Below are 14,685 nucleotides of genomic sequence, written 5' to 3'. Positions count from 1 at the left end.
GAGGGAGCCATACTTATATACTCTGTACCACTATAAAAGTTCCTGATTGGGAGGAATAGAAAACAACTGAAAATCAAGCCATCGCCCAATCTCGTGTGACTAGGTGCAGGCTAAGAATACTCAATCGTCAATTATTACCTTCCCTTCAACGAGAAGAGAGGAGGAAGGGCGTGTGGTATGAGCTGTAGTACAGGCTTTGGACCTCTCCCAATGGCTCAAATAAAGCATCACACTGTGTCTGTCTACTGGCTAAGGCAGACCAGAATAGATTTCAAGGGTACAGAATGTATAACTCGTGCTTGAATCATTCTACTCAACATAATTCCAATACACGCACCCCTGAAAGTTCGAGGCAACTTAATACTTCAACTATAACTTACTCTTCCCCTCTCCTTTCGCAGTCCTCGTCAAAGAATAGTCATAATGCCATCCCTCCTTCCCCAGATCCTCTCTTACCTTATAATTCTCCTCCGCATCCTCCAAAATCTGCATATCAACCTCCACAAGACTCATCCCCTCCTCCTCGCCCATCTTCCCCAATGCCCCCTTAAACGGAACCGCCACCTGACTCAGCCCCGCATACGCACCCTTCGTCGCCTTGCCCCTCGGCCCCCCAGTATTGGCAAAAACAACCATACACGTGTTCTCAAAAGTTCTCGCCACCAGCGTACTCTCCAAAAACAGCTTCTCGGACAGCGGGTTATGCGCAAGGCCTGCCGGGGTACAATCGCTCAGATTCCAAAACGTCGGAATGATGATCATCTTCGCGCCCCCGGCTATCAGTTGGCGGAATGCTTCGGGGAAGGCGAGGTCCCAGCAGATCAGCATTCCGACTTTGCCTAACGGGGTGTCAAATGCCACATGCGGGTCGTGGAGGGACGAGGTCAGGTGAGGCCGTTCAGGGTGCCAGAGGTTTTTCTTTTGGTATTGCCCGAGGATGGTGCCATCGTTGGAGATGAAGGTTGCTATGTTCAAGAGGGAAGAGCCATGCTTTTCGACGATGGTGCCCGGGACGATGCAGATGTTGAGCTCGGCGGCGAGGACGCAGTAGGCGTCGAGGTATGTTTGGTATTGGGCACAAAGCGAGGCAAATTTTGGGTCATCGGGGAGCCCTGATGGATGGGGAAGTTCAGCAATTGCTCGATGGTATTATTTGTAGGGAGTGGGAAATTGTATGGTAGAGTTCATTAGAAGGTCAGAAATAGAAGGAATTTCTTCCCAGACACTAACAGTTCGTGAGGTGGTATTCTGGGAGGACAGCGAGATGGCAATCTTGAGAGGCTGCACCACGTATATAGGATACGGCTTTCGCGTGGTTGGCTTCTATGGCCAGGGGCTAGGACATTGGTGAGCTTCGGGACATTGAGCAGTTGGGGGATGACGACTCAGGGAGAGGCTCGAAGGCTATGCCCAATTTGCAGTCACTAGACTAAGCTGATTTGAGCTCAACGGGAACTCGCTGATCAATAAATCAAGGACATAGTTCTTATCTTTTGTGTAAAAGATCTGGGGGACATAACATTCTAGCTCGAGCATCTTGTAAAATGGTGGAGGTTATGAGGCGTCACTTCCTCCAAGCCATTGGCCTCCTCGTTCGCGATCACGAGACTTGAGAAACATTTGCGTACGCAATCAAGAGCTCAATGTGATAGACTTTATATTTGACCGCGCGATACGCCCAACAACAGTGAGAAGAAAGCAAACATCTCAGGAGCTGTGCAGTGACACTCGACGGCACTCGGGACGATGGTGGGAGTGCAAGAGAGAGAGAGCCGTCAGAATCAATAGTAAAAGGAGGCGCTTGATACACATAGAGATGCCAGATTTGCCCCAAGATTCGACGCCATATATAGCCGAAGGTATCAGAGGAGCTGCTTCCTTTGTCTACATTGGTTGATCTGGGATTCATGGCTTGGATACGAATGACTGTGTTCTGGTACATAGGAAGCCCCTAGCTGAAACAACTCGAACCAAGTAATACGGGAAAGAACTGAAGACGATCACAAAACTATCCTATGGTACGTACTTTGGGATAGAGTTGTATGACAGCAATCTTGTAAATTGGCGCCATAATGGGGTCATTAACAAACTGTTGAAGAAAGATAGAGAGGTAAGAGTCTGTCAGGGGTTATCGTTGATTTCAAGCTTCTGCCAATGGTTTGAGAGGGAACTCCTCGTGGTATAATTTGATGGCTTTACAAGAGAAGAAGCAAGTCGTCGGCGTTTTTATCAGATGATAGAGGGGTGATAGAGATGCGGGGCGGTCGTGGCTCTAGAAACTTGGGAGTGGGTGTAAAATAACCCCTCCATCCCCACCATCCAGCCAAGAACGGATCTTCAAAATTGCAATCACCTCCCATTTCGGGCTGATTGCAAAGCGAATCACGGTAATATTGGTTGCATTGGATTGAAGAACGTCGGCTTTTTTTCTCGCCTCGATGCAGTCTAGAGTCATCGGTAGGTTGCTGCTGACATGTGCAGCGCCAGAGTGTAGAACCAGTTACTGAACAACCCTTGTCACGATGTCTTACAACTGTATTAGTCGCAGCGAGTAAAAAAGAGAAATCAGCCCTGTAGGATCTGAGAGTATTGAAAACCCCTGTATCCGACATCGGTTGCAGACAGCTCTCCAGCCACAGACCAAATCTGAAATCTCGTCCAGGGGTGAGCACTGATTTTGAAAACGAAAGCCCTACAAGGCGTTTTAGTTCTATAAACGACTTAGTTCCAGTGAAAGAACACATGTCTTACGAATGTCTCGGCATGAGTGGGACATTTTACGTCGTAAGTAGCACCGCACGCTTACGAGAACAGCAAAGCACATACCAGCTCAATCAGGATCCGCTACCAGAATCATACGTGATCTTGACAACATGACAAATTCGACAATATACAGAAGGAAGCTGGAAACTATTGAAATATTTCAGGTGTCGTAGTCTTCGGCCTCAAACCCCCCGATTGGGAGGCATTACGACGCTCATTCCGAATTAGCCAGCTTCACAGAACATCTCGTTCCCAGCCCCAACCCGGACTTTCAGCTCCTGATAAACAGCCGTATCACATCACCCAACACCAGTAACTCTGCCACTGCAAGGAATCGGAGATGGTATCATCGTAGCTTTCATTATCAATTGAACTATGTCGTACAACAATGGTCTTACTCTCATGGCCATGTTTCATCCACCATTTCCAACATAAAGAAGAGGTTCTAACGCCCTGAAATGCCCCAGTATTATCCTGGATTTCCGCGCTATCCAAACACCGGCTCCAAATATGGCACGACGGCCGCCTCCGCCTGTGACGCCGATGCATTATATTTCCTCTCCCTTGACGTGATGGAACCCCGACGCAATGGATCCGATATCAGATTGTGTCTCCTCGAGACAAAACCGGTCCAGTTTGTAGGGATTCGTCGTTTATGTGATTCCGTAGAATCGGCCTGATATATTTGTGAGATGGTGTTCTTCATTCGATCACCATCTTCCTTTGCCCTCCAGCCATGGTCCATCCTAATGCTCTTAATGCATCCTTATCGTTCGCTCGTATTATCGTGCAGGCTGGTAACATGGGGTTATGCGGGTCCACATGGGCAGCGTCTTTAGCAGCTTGCTCTATCGCGTCCATTTCCTCCTTACAATCTTGCTGATCAAGTGGACAAACCACTATTGGTTGCCTCAGTACAATGTCTCTTGCTGCTGACATGTGCGCCTGAAGAGTTTAGCTATGGTTTGAATTTGATCAATGACAATATTACCTTAATAATCAGGAAGAACTCAATCTTGTAGAGCGTCCCTGTGGTGGTGAAAGAGTTGACCGCATACATTGGAAATGCAGCCTTTCCTCGACGAATAATACCTTCTGGATCTCGCAACTCCTTGGAAGGAAACACTAAACCTAGATTTGTGAAATATCCAGCCTCTGGCATCTTCACCCCGACTTGCTGGGTATGCTTCGCTATTCGGTTGACCTTCTTCGTTGGTTCATCACCCTCGGGATTAAACGTAATCTCCTCTTCTATGCCAATGGTAATCTTTTGTATCATGACCTTCTTTGCCTTGTTCATCCAGTCCGGATTCGGTGATAGCTTGATGTAGACGCTCACAGGATCCAAAGGGCCGTAGGACCACCGTGGTAATGAGATGCCGAGGGTAACTAGATGATCTGATGTTTTCTCTGCAGCCTCGGGTCGGTTATACATCCCGAAAGTCGACAGGGTATCATATCTTTGTATCGGCACTGGAAATGCAAACTTCTTCTGCTCCTGGCCTTGTTGAACCGTCACCACCAACTCATAGAATGTCTCCGCTATACGACTTGGAAGTTGTAATGACGCGGGTGGTATCCGCCTGTTTATCTCTTCGCCCCTTCTTCCAAATGGTATAAAAAGGACGAAGGGAAGATCCATTAACACCACGCTCTCTGACTCTCTTCCAGCCGGACACCTGAATAATAGTAACTCTTTCCCCACAACATCGGTTGTCTCTCTTCTGGGTGTCCCTAAATGCTTCTTTGCGATTGACTCCGCCGAAGGATGTATCGTTTCTCGTCGTTGGAGGCATATCCGTACGAGAGATATCGCAACAGGTGCGGATATACCGGTCAGGGGCCTGATTTCAACCTTCCCTTCTATTCGAGGCTGGGAGGCGATTCTGTTAACAAACACGAGCTATAGAGCCACTCTGACAGCTAGCTTACCAGAGTCGCAGAGATTCCCGGATATCCAACAAGAAAATTGCTATTTGGCGGCCCCGAGACTCTGACGAAGGCTGCCATCTTGTCTCGGGCTCACGCTGGCGCTACCTCGCGGTTTGCGCCAAGATGATTGCGGTGTCGACAGACCGGGCGGTATTGCAGCGACCGTGGGATCATATGGGTTGCGACGTTGCAATATTGTATGCTGAGATGCTAGGGCTGATTTGGGGGGAGCTCGTCGTCACCATAAGCAAGGCTCTGCTCGTTTGTTGATACTCCAGCGCTATGGGAATAGCGAGTCGTCAAGGCTCGATCGTAGTGAAGCTCTTTGTTTGAAGACGTGAATTGCATGAGGCTCCGTTGTCTAAGAAGCCGTGGTCCTTTGTTCTCGGCCTGCGGTGAATGTTCGAGGGCGGCTGTCGAGGCCAGGCAGAGCATGGATGGTCGCTTACTCGATGGCTGCTTTCGGAGACCGTCAACAATAATTGGCTAGCGGGCTGATAAACTTGCGGGGGGCCGTGCGAGGAAAAAGTCCCGCCGTCTTGAAGCTTCAGCCCTACAACAACTGAACATCCAACAACGATGCTGCGTTCGAGAACCTCATCCGTTCACCATGTCTGTCACTCTGCATACGAATCTCGGTGACATCAAGATCGAGGTCTTCTGTGAGAGTGTGCCCAAGACAGCAGAGGTAGGTATCTCATATTCCCCACAAGTTTGAAACATATCATTTACCAGCTTCTAGAACTTCCTTGCCCTTTGCGCCTCGGGTTACTACGATGGCTCTCTCTTTCACCGCCTCATACCGCATTTCATGATCCAAACTGGAGCTCCTCCCTCTCAACCGAAAGGCGGCGTATCTATCTGGGAAGAACCTTTCGAAGACGAGATTCGACCTTCATTGCGGCACAACGCTCGAGGCATTGTCAGTATGGCCAACAAAGGACCTGCGACGAATGGTAGCCAATTCTTTATATGCTTTGAAAAGGCACCGCATCTGGATGGGAAGAACACAGTCTTTGGTCATGTCTTGGGGGATGATAGCCTGGCAATACTGTCGAAAATGGAGGGTAGCGAGGTGGACAAAAAGAATCGGCCGAAGGAGGAGATCAAAATTGAGAGGGTTACAATACATGCAAATCCTCTGGCTGGCTGAAGGATATCGGGGACTTTCTGAATTGAATACCTCGGACACGATACCCATGGTTCATCTATAGAACATTCCAGTCCCCTGACCCCTATGAAGGGCTTCAGCAAGAGTTTGTCTTAGAGTCAAAAGGCCACAGAACCTCCAAGTCCTCTGGAGACGGAGAGACGAGGAACAGAAAGAGAAGAAAATTTAAATCGTCAAACTCGTCATCGGGACGAGATTCGTGTGTGATCTCAATATGCCATGTCCAGTTGAACTTTTCATTGGCTGCTCCTTCTCCGACTGTTCCATCGACTTATCGTCTACTCCGACTCTACCCCCTTCGGGTGTCCCGGAAGTTTTATAACAATCAAGTCCTTGTCCTCCTCGTCCACGTTATGTTGAACGGCCAATGTGACTGGCATATCTGAAGGATGAGCGCCACTTTCTTTCCACCACAAGACTAGCGTTGTTGCACGCTGACCCCGAAGACTAGATGTTTTATGCTTGGCGCAAAAGCCATTCTATGAAGGAAATCAGAATCTTGAGCATGGTGTTGCGAGGATGACTATGGTAAGCGCTGTGTGGTACTGAATTGGAAGGCCTTTACTACCATGCAATGATAGTTTTGTTTGTTGCAGAGCAGTTGAAACCGACGTACCTTTCGAACAAGGAACATTTACAACAACTCTTCAGTTATAACTGTACCTGCTGCACATGGAACACTTGAGATGCGTTGGGTTTGAAGTTCCACTTGACGAGGTGAGCTTTTGGAAGCGCTCGGTGGACATTGTACCTCATGCATAGGGGAACATCTGAGGCATTTGCTTTGCAATGTACTTGCTACACTTAAAACAAGTAACGGCATTCAGTTCTCAGTGTACTCACGACATATGGGACAATTGAGGGCGTTCGGTTTTCAAAGTACTCGCTAAGAGAGGAACATTATAAAAGGTCTTTGCCTAGGGTCCTACAGTTATACAAGAGACAAGGTAGCAAAATTCGAGAGGAGCCATTTCGTTTCTTTGTCTTGGAGCTCTTTGGTGTTGAACCTGCCTGATTCGAGTGAAAATAGCAAAAAAAGAAACATTTCTACAGCCTAGGTATAGATAGATTTTTAGGACTTTACGTACCCCCTTCGGACGTTTTGGGTTCCTTTCGGATGCCCAAACACAGCACCTCAACCACTCTATAGCATCCATTAGTGATAATGTTTCGGAGGTTTTAAGGGAGCGACGCGTACCGGCCGAACTCTTTTAGCCTTGCGGAGTAAATATTCCAAACTAGGTGAAGACAAAGGGGTATGATAGGGGGGGCACGGGGCATTTCGGAAGTGTGTGTCACGTGAAAGCCCCTGGAACCCAATGATAAAATCTGATGGGCTTAATAATCCAAAATAAGAAAAATTTCCGACTAAGTTGAAAAAAGGACACTTGGCCGTAAGTGACTTTTGACATCCCAAATCGAATATTCAAATAATTCTAACCTCCTGGAAGGAGTGGTTAAGGCGCTGTGTTTAGGTTGGGTGAAAGCCTACTAAAACGATCCGCAGTGAGAAATCGCGAGAGTTCGAATCTCTCAGTGTTCAATTCACATCTTTTGGTGTTTGTTACTATTTGATATTTGACTGCCTTCTTTTTGCCCCAGCTAACCCACCCGCAAACTTCAACTGCCACAACTCTAGAAGAAAAATGAAGGACTCTGTAAAGAGCTCAAAACTCCCCAAAATGTCATTGAAATCTAGTATCAAGTAATATATCGCAAAAATTGCTTTCATTTTTCAGTGGTTATATCTTTATTAGGAAAGAGTACGACACGAGCAAGTAGAAGAGAATGGAATTAAGCTTACTGACTCCCGAAGGACGAAGCTTTGAAGCTTTCCCTAGAGCAATTTCCCACCTTTCAAGGTCAACTGTCTCCAATGTTACATCTCCAAGGTTGTATTTATTAAGTGAAGTGAGCAAAATGCTTCAATAGATATTGAAGATACAGCAAGCGTATCTACCATCAAATCCACGTCAACCATATGACAAGATCGCATACAACTACTTCGAGAATGGCTTTTCAATTCCTATTCTGGCGTAAGTATTCAAGCGCTTAGGCTTGCGTACCTACTTAAATTCTTTTAGTTGTACCCGCCAAATTCACAGATAACCATCGTCCTCCCAGAGTTGGTGATCTCGTGAGCTTTCAGACCCTCGAATCCAACACAATCCAGGAAGGCATCGCTCTTCTATCGCCAGACAACAAGTTCTCAGGTTAGATCAGATACTCTAGACTTTTTCAAATGAGGGATCTTCTCACGGGTAACCTGAAAGGTCGTATCATCACTGCACGACTAAAGGACTGGGCGAAAGCTGCGCATTTCATATCGATGAACATCGCCGCTTCGAAGAAAGCTCGTTGATGCTGTTGGCTGCAATCGAAAGTGGCTCGACGGAAGCCCCGTTCCGGCTGATCCACTGGAAGTCCTTTTACGAGATATCTCGCAAAGCGAACTACGGAGGGGGCCACAAGACGCCAGCGGCCATACGGATGTTGAAGAAGACTGCGTGGGTTGGCTACCTTTGTCCATGGAGCTGCATCGAGGAACCTGACGTTGAGGACGCCCCATTACTGGGAGTCGAAAGCCACCGGACCGCCCTTGCAGCTCCTGAGATGGATGGTACTCTGCCATATTCCAAATGGAGCCCCGATGCGCCCACTCAGGCTTTCTTAAACTGCTTCCCAATTCCCGAACAGTGCTGACAAATAGCAGCCGGGGCGTGATAGCAGCGGGTACTAGCGATTCGCGAATTGGCGTCAAGCATGTGAGGGCCATCATTTCGAGCAATCGAGGACAAATCTGTGATTGTCTTGTTGGCTGCGCAATCGGTCCCCAGACTCAACATTGATCTTTGCTTGCTTCTTGTTCAGTTTGGTTACTCACTCTCTGGCATGTACAACCAGAGCGGGTCGGGGAGTGACCCGATCAACAGAGAGTTTCTAACTACGTGATTGATCAAAGGATGGACATCATCGACGTCGTATTGAATTGTTAAAGAAGAGGAATTTGTTTGTGAGGCAATAAAATGAAGCCTCTGAAGTAGCGAAAATTATTTGGTCACGTACCTAGAACATTGTCGGCTCACGTGACTAGTTTTATAATTTCACATGTGATATACCCCCGAACTCTTGTCACACCCTGATAATTCACCCGGTCTGGAATATTTACTCGGCATAACAGAGGACTTCCCGGCGAACTCCGATGGCGGCTTATTTCAATATGAAAACAATTGATAAAATGTGGTCCCAAGAATCCGTTAGCGAGGCTGCCGTGGCTGCAGCGGATGGCCCTTGCACGAGGCTGAGTTGTGTTTGCAAGAAGAGTCAGAAATTCAAATATCTCATGCCAAGTTCGCGAACTCCCACAAACTCAACAAACAACCCACAATGGCGGACTTGGATGATGATATTACGGCGGTTACTCTACAAGACCAATCGAACGATGACAACGACCTAGTCGACGATCTGCCTGATTTCCGGTTCCTTGCATCCTTATCCTCGAAATCTGCTAAGCTCCCGAAACGAGGAGAGAAAGACTTCGAACCACATGGCACGAAACATCAAGGGGGGATCTTGGAGGCAAGCAGGCAGGCAATGCATGATGCCTTATCGCATACGAGGGTTCATCCACCAAAGGCGTATTTGCGGGGCTACTATTATGGTGAGGACGGCCTGAATCGAGACGAAGTTATCGCAGAGGAGTTGAGACGGGGCTTAGATGAGGACCATATTGTCGTCGTAGAATCATCGAAAGGCCCACACTTCAAGACAATGGGCAAGACTACACAGGGTCACAAGTATGGAAGCATATGGCTCTTGCCAGAGGAGGCGCTTTATCTAGTTGAGCGAGGGAATCTTGATCTTTGGTGGCCTACAAGGTCCTCATTCGCGAGCGTGCATGAAGGCATTCAGGGCAGTCGAAAATCAACGGAGACGGACGACCAGGCAGAAGAAGACCTCGGTGTGCCTATGAGTTTACAAGCTGCATACGCTATGTTGATCGGCAAGGATGGAGAGAGAGGCAAAGTCAGCCTGGAAAGATACACTGTCTATGCGAATCTCAAGCGGACGGGCTATGCAATCGCCAGAGCGCCAGATTTGGGTTCCAGCACAGATGTCGACCACAACAGTCCAACCATTATTCAACGAACAGCAGAGTCCCCAAGTCTCATCACTTGGCTTTTCGGGCGTTTTGCTGAGAGGGGGAGGGAGCGCCCTTTGTACGGTCCGCTGGTACGACCAGGTATGTACAGATCGTACAATACGATCTACCGACAAATTGCAATCATTCCGCGTCACAAACCTTGCGTAGTGCCTCCGGAACCCGCGCCGTCGCCAGAGGAGCCATTTCGTGTTGCCTACTTCTTATGGAGGGCTAGTAAGCTTGCGACTTTTGCCAAGAGCAACCCTGGAGCGCCCGACTTCCGTGTTGCAATTGCCGATGCTCGTTCAAGCTCTGTCCCAACCCTCACGCAAATCACCTCTTTGCTGGAGAGCACGCCATGGGACCCCCCAAATCCCGATTGGGAAGGCAATGCTAAGAGTTACGGAAGGTTGAAACATGGTTGGCGAAATGTGGTCTTGGCCGTCAATGACCAAGGGGTTATCAGCTACTTGCAGCTAGGCGAAGCTGCTTTTGGAGAAGAACAAATGTACGAGAGGTTTGACGGAGGCAGCTCCCAAGGTGCGAAGCGAGGGGTGGGGGGTGCACAGCGTGGCACAGGCGGGCGTGGGAGAGGCAGAGGAGGCAGAGGGAGAGGGAGAGGGGGGCCCGCAATTAGGGAGTGCTCGTTGGATTGCGTGGAGAATGGTCAATAGTGTTAGATTAATAAAGCAGCCTGGATTGTATGGGACGGGGGGTGGGCTTATTGGGCCTTGGGCCTTGGGCATGGGCACGGCGCGCCTGGGTAGTTGGCAGTTGGCAGCTGGCAGCTGGCTGGCCTGGTCTGCTTAAAGTTAGAAAGGCCTCAGGTCTGGGAGACGAGAGAGACGAGGCGCGCCGGTTGCGTGCAGCTGGTGCAGGTTGGCAAACAAAAAGGCTCGCAGGCCGAATTAAAGCATAATAGCCTGTGCGTAGTTCCGCCAGACCTGACTTATCAGCACTCAAAGTGATAAAGCTCCCGATACGGAGGGAGCGAATCAGCGCCTTTTAGCGCCACGATTAAGCGGTTTTAAATAAGTCTTGCTGGCTTTCGCTCGTCTCAGCACTTCTCCTCTCTTCTCTAATAAATACTTTTTCTCTTTCTTCTGCACACCTCAGGTCCCTCCGTTCTGCCCGCGTCCCACACGCATCTACAGCAGCATCTCTTCCTTTGCCTGGCCTGCTCAGCACGCATCCCACGCCAATGGAGCCGCCCCCGTCCTCGAGTTCCGAGTCGTTGACGAGCGGGAGCACCGAAAGCGTGGACAACGACGCTCTCAGCGCACTGGGGTCGCCACCAAGGTCAGTCAGTTCTTTAGTCCTCGTCAAGGGCCTCTGCAGAGTGCCTTCGGCAGGGGTCTGTTCTTCCGCATCAATCCTCGTATTGCCATTGCATCGCGAGTCTGCACAAGATCTTGCGTTCTAACGAGTTGTTCCCGAGTTCGCTTCCTTTCATTTCTGCTGTTCCCGACATGTCGCGTCATTCATTTTCAATTACTGCGCCTTGCATCCGAGTGACGCGTGGAACTAAGCGACCTCTATTCCGCTCTCCTTCCAACGCCTTGCATCCTGTATTTGGTCGTGATTTCCAAATTCCAAATCAAAAAAGTTACCGAAGGGCGGTGTTGGATTGTTGGGCGTGCTTGCCAGTGCCACGTGTTTAGACTCTGTTGCTTTTTGGCCCGTCGGGTACCTGTTACCTAAGCTTTAATTGAACCCATAAGATTACTTGCTAAAAATGAATCACTCTTACAGATCTGACACACCATTGAACGATGCGCACAACGCGCTGAGCACAGATACAGAAAAGGGTATCGTCGTCGATGCTCCATCCACCATTGAGATCGCCGACTCGTCCGCTTTGATGGTTGCCAACGGCGAAGACGATGAAGATGGCGAGGTGGTCACGCCGTTCCACAAGAGAAAGCGCACGTCCATCATCAATTACAACTTAGATGAAGTCAATTATAGCAAAATTGCCCGAGGCAGCCCCAACGTTGAGCCTCCGCTCAAGCGTTCAAAGCAGTCGCAAAAAATTCGAGGAGTTATCATCGGCGTTTGGCGCGACTCTGATCAACCCGACGACGCTGACAAGCATGTCATCTACGGTTTCATTGACATTCACGACAGGCTTCGAACCAGAATTTATGGCATGAATCGCAAAGGAGAGGAGCTTATTGCCAATGTCCCCACTGGAGCTGGCGGATGCTGGGTTACTTTCGAGCGAGTGATTTTTGACTCGCATCTCAAGGGCCTGAGTTCTGCCGAAATCAAGGAATACGTTAAGATTCGCTCAGAGACTAAGCCAGAGGCAACCGCCGAAGAGCGACAAGAAGCCGATGGCAAAGCCGTCTTGAAAGCAAAGGCCATTGTTGCTCAGCAAGAGGCTGCATCGCCGGGAGGTAAACCTGTTGCTCATCGCCAGTCTCTTGGTCGGCAATCACTCAACGGTCGTCATTCTCTTCCCCGCCAGGCAATTCACAAGACACCAAGCTTTCAGGCTGTCAACGCTGTTGATATCCAGACTCCGAAAGCCTCCCCTTTCAGCGATGGCAAACCACATGGTGTTCTGTTGGGTTATTGGGCAGATTCGGATGAGCCGCGTGAGGAGGACAAGCATGCTGTTTTCGGTGTCCTAAGTGGAACTGACTGCTTCCGAGTCAAGGTCCAGCGAGTCACCCGCGATGGACGCTATGTTGATGGCAACTTCCCCATTGGCGCTGGAGCACTTTGGCTTCACTACGACAAGGTTGTCCTTGAGCCCCACTTGGCCTCCTTGACCCGACCCGAAGTCAAGGAATACTGCCGGATTCGTCAACGAGATATCGAGGCCAGAGAATCTGAGAAGGAGCGCAAAGCCAACGAGTTGAGAGCTGTTCGTGATGCGAAGGCTATTGTTGCGTCAGAAGGGTTGAACAACGGTGTCGATCAAGGCGGGCCCGGTCCGGAGATGCTGGAGACTCGTCACAGCGCTAGATCTGAGCCCAGAATGTCATCGAGAGCCCAAGTTGAGGCCGATGCCACTGCCGAGAGGATGAGACAGGAGAAAGCCGACGCAAGAGAGAGACAGAATGAGAAGGCCAGAAAGGAGGTTGCCATGGCCGAGGCTGTTATTCAGGAGGCTGCACAGATGGAGCTGAAGAACAACCTCAAGAAACTCAACAAGGTGTGGGTTGCCCAACAGGCTGCGACGGCCCCGAATGCTGGTGGCCTCGGCCACGTTCAGGACCAACAAGAAGTCAAGTACTACAACGGCATCAAATACGAGAGAAAGCAAAACGGCCCATTCCAAGGGAAGCTTGTCAGCCAGCCTCAGATTTTTAGCATTGATGGGGAGGATTACGTAGAATACCGGGTGTTGACGAAGCCGTCGTTCTTCTGAGGTGGTCAAAGTATCCGTTGACGATATTGCTAGATTGGTACACCCCTCTTCCTCTTACCCAGATTGTACTCTTGTAAGATTTATCGTGCTTGTTTGATTATTTGCTCTGGATTCTTGTAACTGGCGCACATTGCATTAATCGCTGCAGCAAAGCGCGTTTCCAAAGGACTTTGTTTACGGATGAGAAAAGAATGTTGCTTCTTGATGAAGTATGAGCATGGCTGGCTATTGTGCTTTATTGCATTAGATTGCGTCTTAGACTAATAGTCTGGAAGCATTACCACCAGACTGTAGTAGTCAATAAAGACATCTACAAAATAATTCACACTTTCCGTCTTGAATCATGATTTGGTACTTCAGCCTGCTCCTGCAGCCGTTTTGTCTTCGCTGCCAAGGTTGGACAAAGCCTCGATAGTGCTCGCAGCAGCTCTATTGCTCTGTACACCTGTCCAACAAGCCATCTCGACATGTGAAGATTGGCATCTGCAGTTGCTCCAGCTCGCGAAGTGCTGGCCAGATCGCTGTCTTGAGGTGGACCATCCTGCTTGTCCTCAAGTATCCTCGACCTAAAGCAAATAGCTGCAAGGTGAACAAAAAGTGCAAGATGATGTCGACAATCCTCTGTAATAGCGCAATCAAACAGCCCATAATTCAGCGTAAAACAGCACCTGACAATCACTGAACCGTGCCTCTGGAGTCTCCCCAACTCTTGCGGAATAATTTCGGCAAACCTCCTTGGGAGGGAGGTTCCCAAAGTTCATATTGTGCACGGTGCGTTTTTCTCGGATCTGTGTCCACTCACACAATGTCTCGCGTCGTTAGCGTATCTCGTTTAAGCCCCTTTCAAAGACAACATCCCAAAAGGTCTGTAAGTGTCGAATAGTCAGTTTATTGTCTTGTGCATGAGGATACAATGATGTGTTGTGGCGGTGACCTTTGAATTTGCGAAGTAAAGTCGTTATGACAGCACCAGAAAGGTGAATTGAAGGAGACGACTTTCTGAGGCGAAAAATCGAGTCGAATTAAATTGCTCACATTCTTATGAAGACAGTGAAGGGGAGTTGAGGATTGCATTACGGGCAGTACCAATGGAATAAGGTGAGGCAAGAGGTGGATTGGTGGAGAAGGCAAAGATGGTTGTGAAAGCGCTGTTGCATTAGAAGGCCTCTGTGAGAGAAGTACTTGAACGCAGTTGCCTTGGTCTTCAAGGGAGTAATAGTATGCTTGGGAAGACTGAATGCCGTATGCATGATTGGAGAAGCGATTCTGCAATTATATCCGTTGACTTGTCCTGAA

At 49.0% G+C, this 14,685-nt stretch overlaps 6 protein-coding genes across 6 annotated transcripts; 3 read left to right on the top strand and 3 right to left on the bottom strand.

Annotated features, from left to right (window-relative positions):
• Window positions 1-280: 280 nt before the first annotated feature.
• Window positions 281-2,211, bottom strand: K444DRAFT_617906 (putative hydrolase, carbon-nitrogen family). The gene is made up of 3 exons (XM_024881220.1): window positions 2,027-2,211; window positions 1,231-1,336; window positions 281-1,112 (listed from the first exon to the last, which is right to left on the bottom strand). The coding sequence occupies exons 1-3, from the start codon at window positions 2,069-2,071 to the stop codon at window positions 370-372; spliced, it is 894 nt and encodes a 297-aa protein (XP_024731461.1). The 5' UTR covers window positions 2,072-2,211; the 3' UTR covers window positions 281-369.
• An 836-nt stretch (window positions 2,212-3,047) lies between these two features.
• K444DRAFT_617905 (uncharacterized protein) lies at window positions 3,048-5,122 on the bottom strand. Its single transcript, XM_024881219.1, has 3 exons — window positions 4,696-5,122; window positions 3,755-4,636; window positions 3,048-3,708 (listed from the first exon to the last, which is right to left on the bottom strand). Exons 1-3 carry the CDS (start codon window positions 4,771-4,773, stop codon window positions 3,466-3,468), a joined length of 1,203 nt encoding a protein of 400 aa, XP_024731460.1. The 5' UTR covers window positions 4,774-5,122; the 3' UTR covers window positions 3,048-3,465.
• A 183-nt stretch (window positions 5,123-5,305) lies between these two features.
• Window positions 5,306-5,848, top strand: K444DRAFT_634277 (peptidyl-prolyl cis-trans isomerase; the record flags this gene model as incomplete). Its single annotated transcript, XM_024883727.1, has 2 exons — window positions 5,306-5,383; window positions 5,438-5,848. The coding sequence occupies 2 exons, from the start codon at window positions 5,306-5,308 to the stop codon at window positions 5,846-5,848; spliced, it is 489 nt and encodes a 162-aa protein (XP_024731459.1).
• A 1,995-nt stretch (window positions 5,849-7,843) lies between these two features.
• Window positions 7,844-8,740, bottom strand: K444DRAFT_106773 (uncharacterized protein). Its single transcript, XM_024870294.1, has 2 exons — window positions 8,126-8,740; window positions 7,844-8,054 (listed from the first exon to the last, which is right to left on the bottom strand). Exon 1 carries the CDS (start codon window positions 8,643-8,645, stop codon window positions 8,160-8,162), a length of 486 nt encoding a protein of 161 aa, XP_024731458.1. The 5' UTR covers window positions 8,646-8,740; the 3' UTR covers window positions 7,844-8,054; window positions 8,126-8,159.
• Window positions 8,741-9,219: 479 nt separating this feature from the next.
• On the top strand, window positions 9,220-11,071 carry K444DRAFT_617902 (uncharacterized protein). Its single transcript, XM_024881218.1, has one exon. The coding sequence runs from the start codon at window positions 9,254-9,256 to the stop codon at window positions 10,682-10,684; it is 1,431 nt and encodes a 476-aa protein (XP_024731457.1). The 5' UTR covers window positions 9,220-9,253; the 3' UTR covers window positions 10,685-11,071.
• A 10-nt stretch (window positions 11,072-11,081) lies between these two features.
• Window positions 11,082-13,726, top strand: K444DRAFT_617901 (uncharacterized protein). Its single transcript, XM_024881217.1, has 2 exons — window positions 11,082-11,309; window positions 11,763-13,726. Exons 1-2 carry the CDS (start codon window positions 11,212-11,214, stop codon window positions 13,387-13,389), a joined length of 1,725 nt encoding a protein of 574 aa, XP_024731456.1. The 5' UTR covers window positions 11,082-11,211; the 3' UTR covers window positions 13,390-13,726.
• The last annotated feature ends 959 nt before the right edge of the window (window positions 13,727-14,685 follow it).

This window comes from Hyaloscypha bicolor (assembly GCF_002865645.1).
Source record: "Hyaloscypha bicolor E unplaced genomic scaffold K444scaffold_129, whole genome shotgun sequence".
Lineage (NCBI taxonomy): Eukaryota > Fungi > Ascomycota > Leotiomycetes > Helotiales > Hyaloscyphaceae > Hyaloscypha > Hyaloscypha bicolor.
The sequence above is the reverse complement of the archived record's forward strand: the minus strand, read 5'-3'. Positions and strand labels throughout refer to the sequence as shown.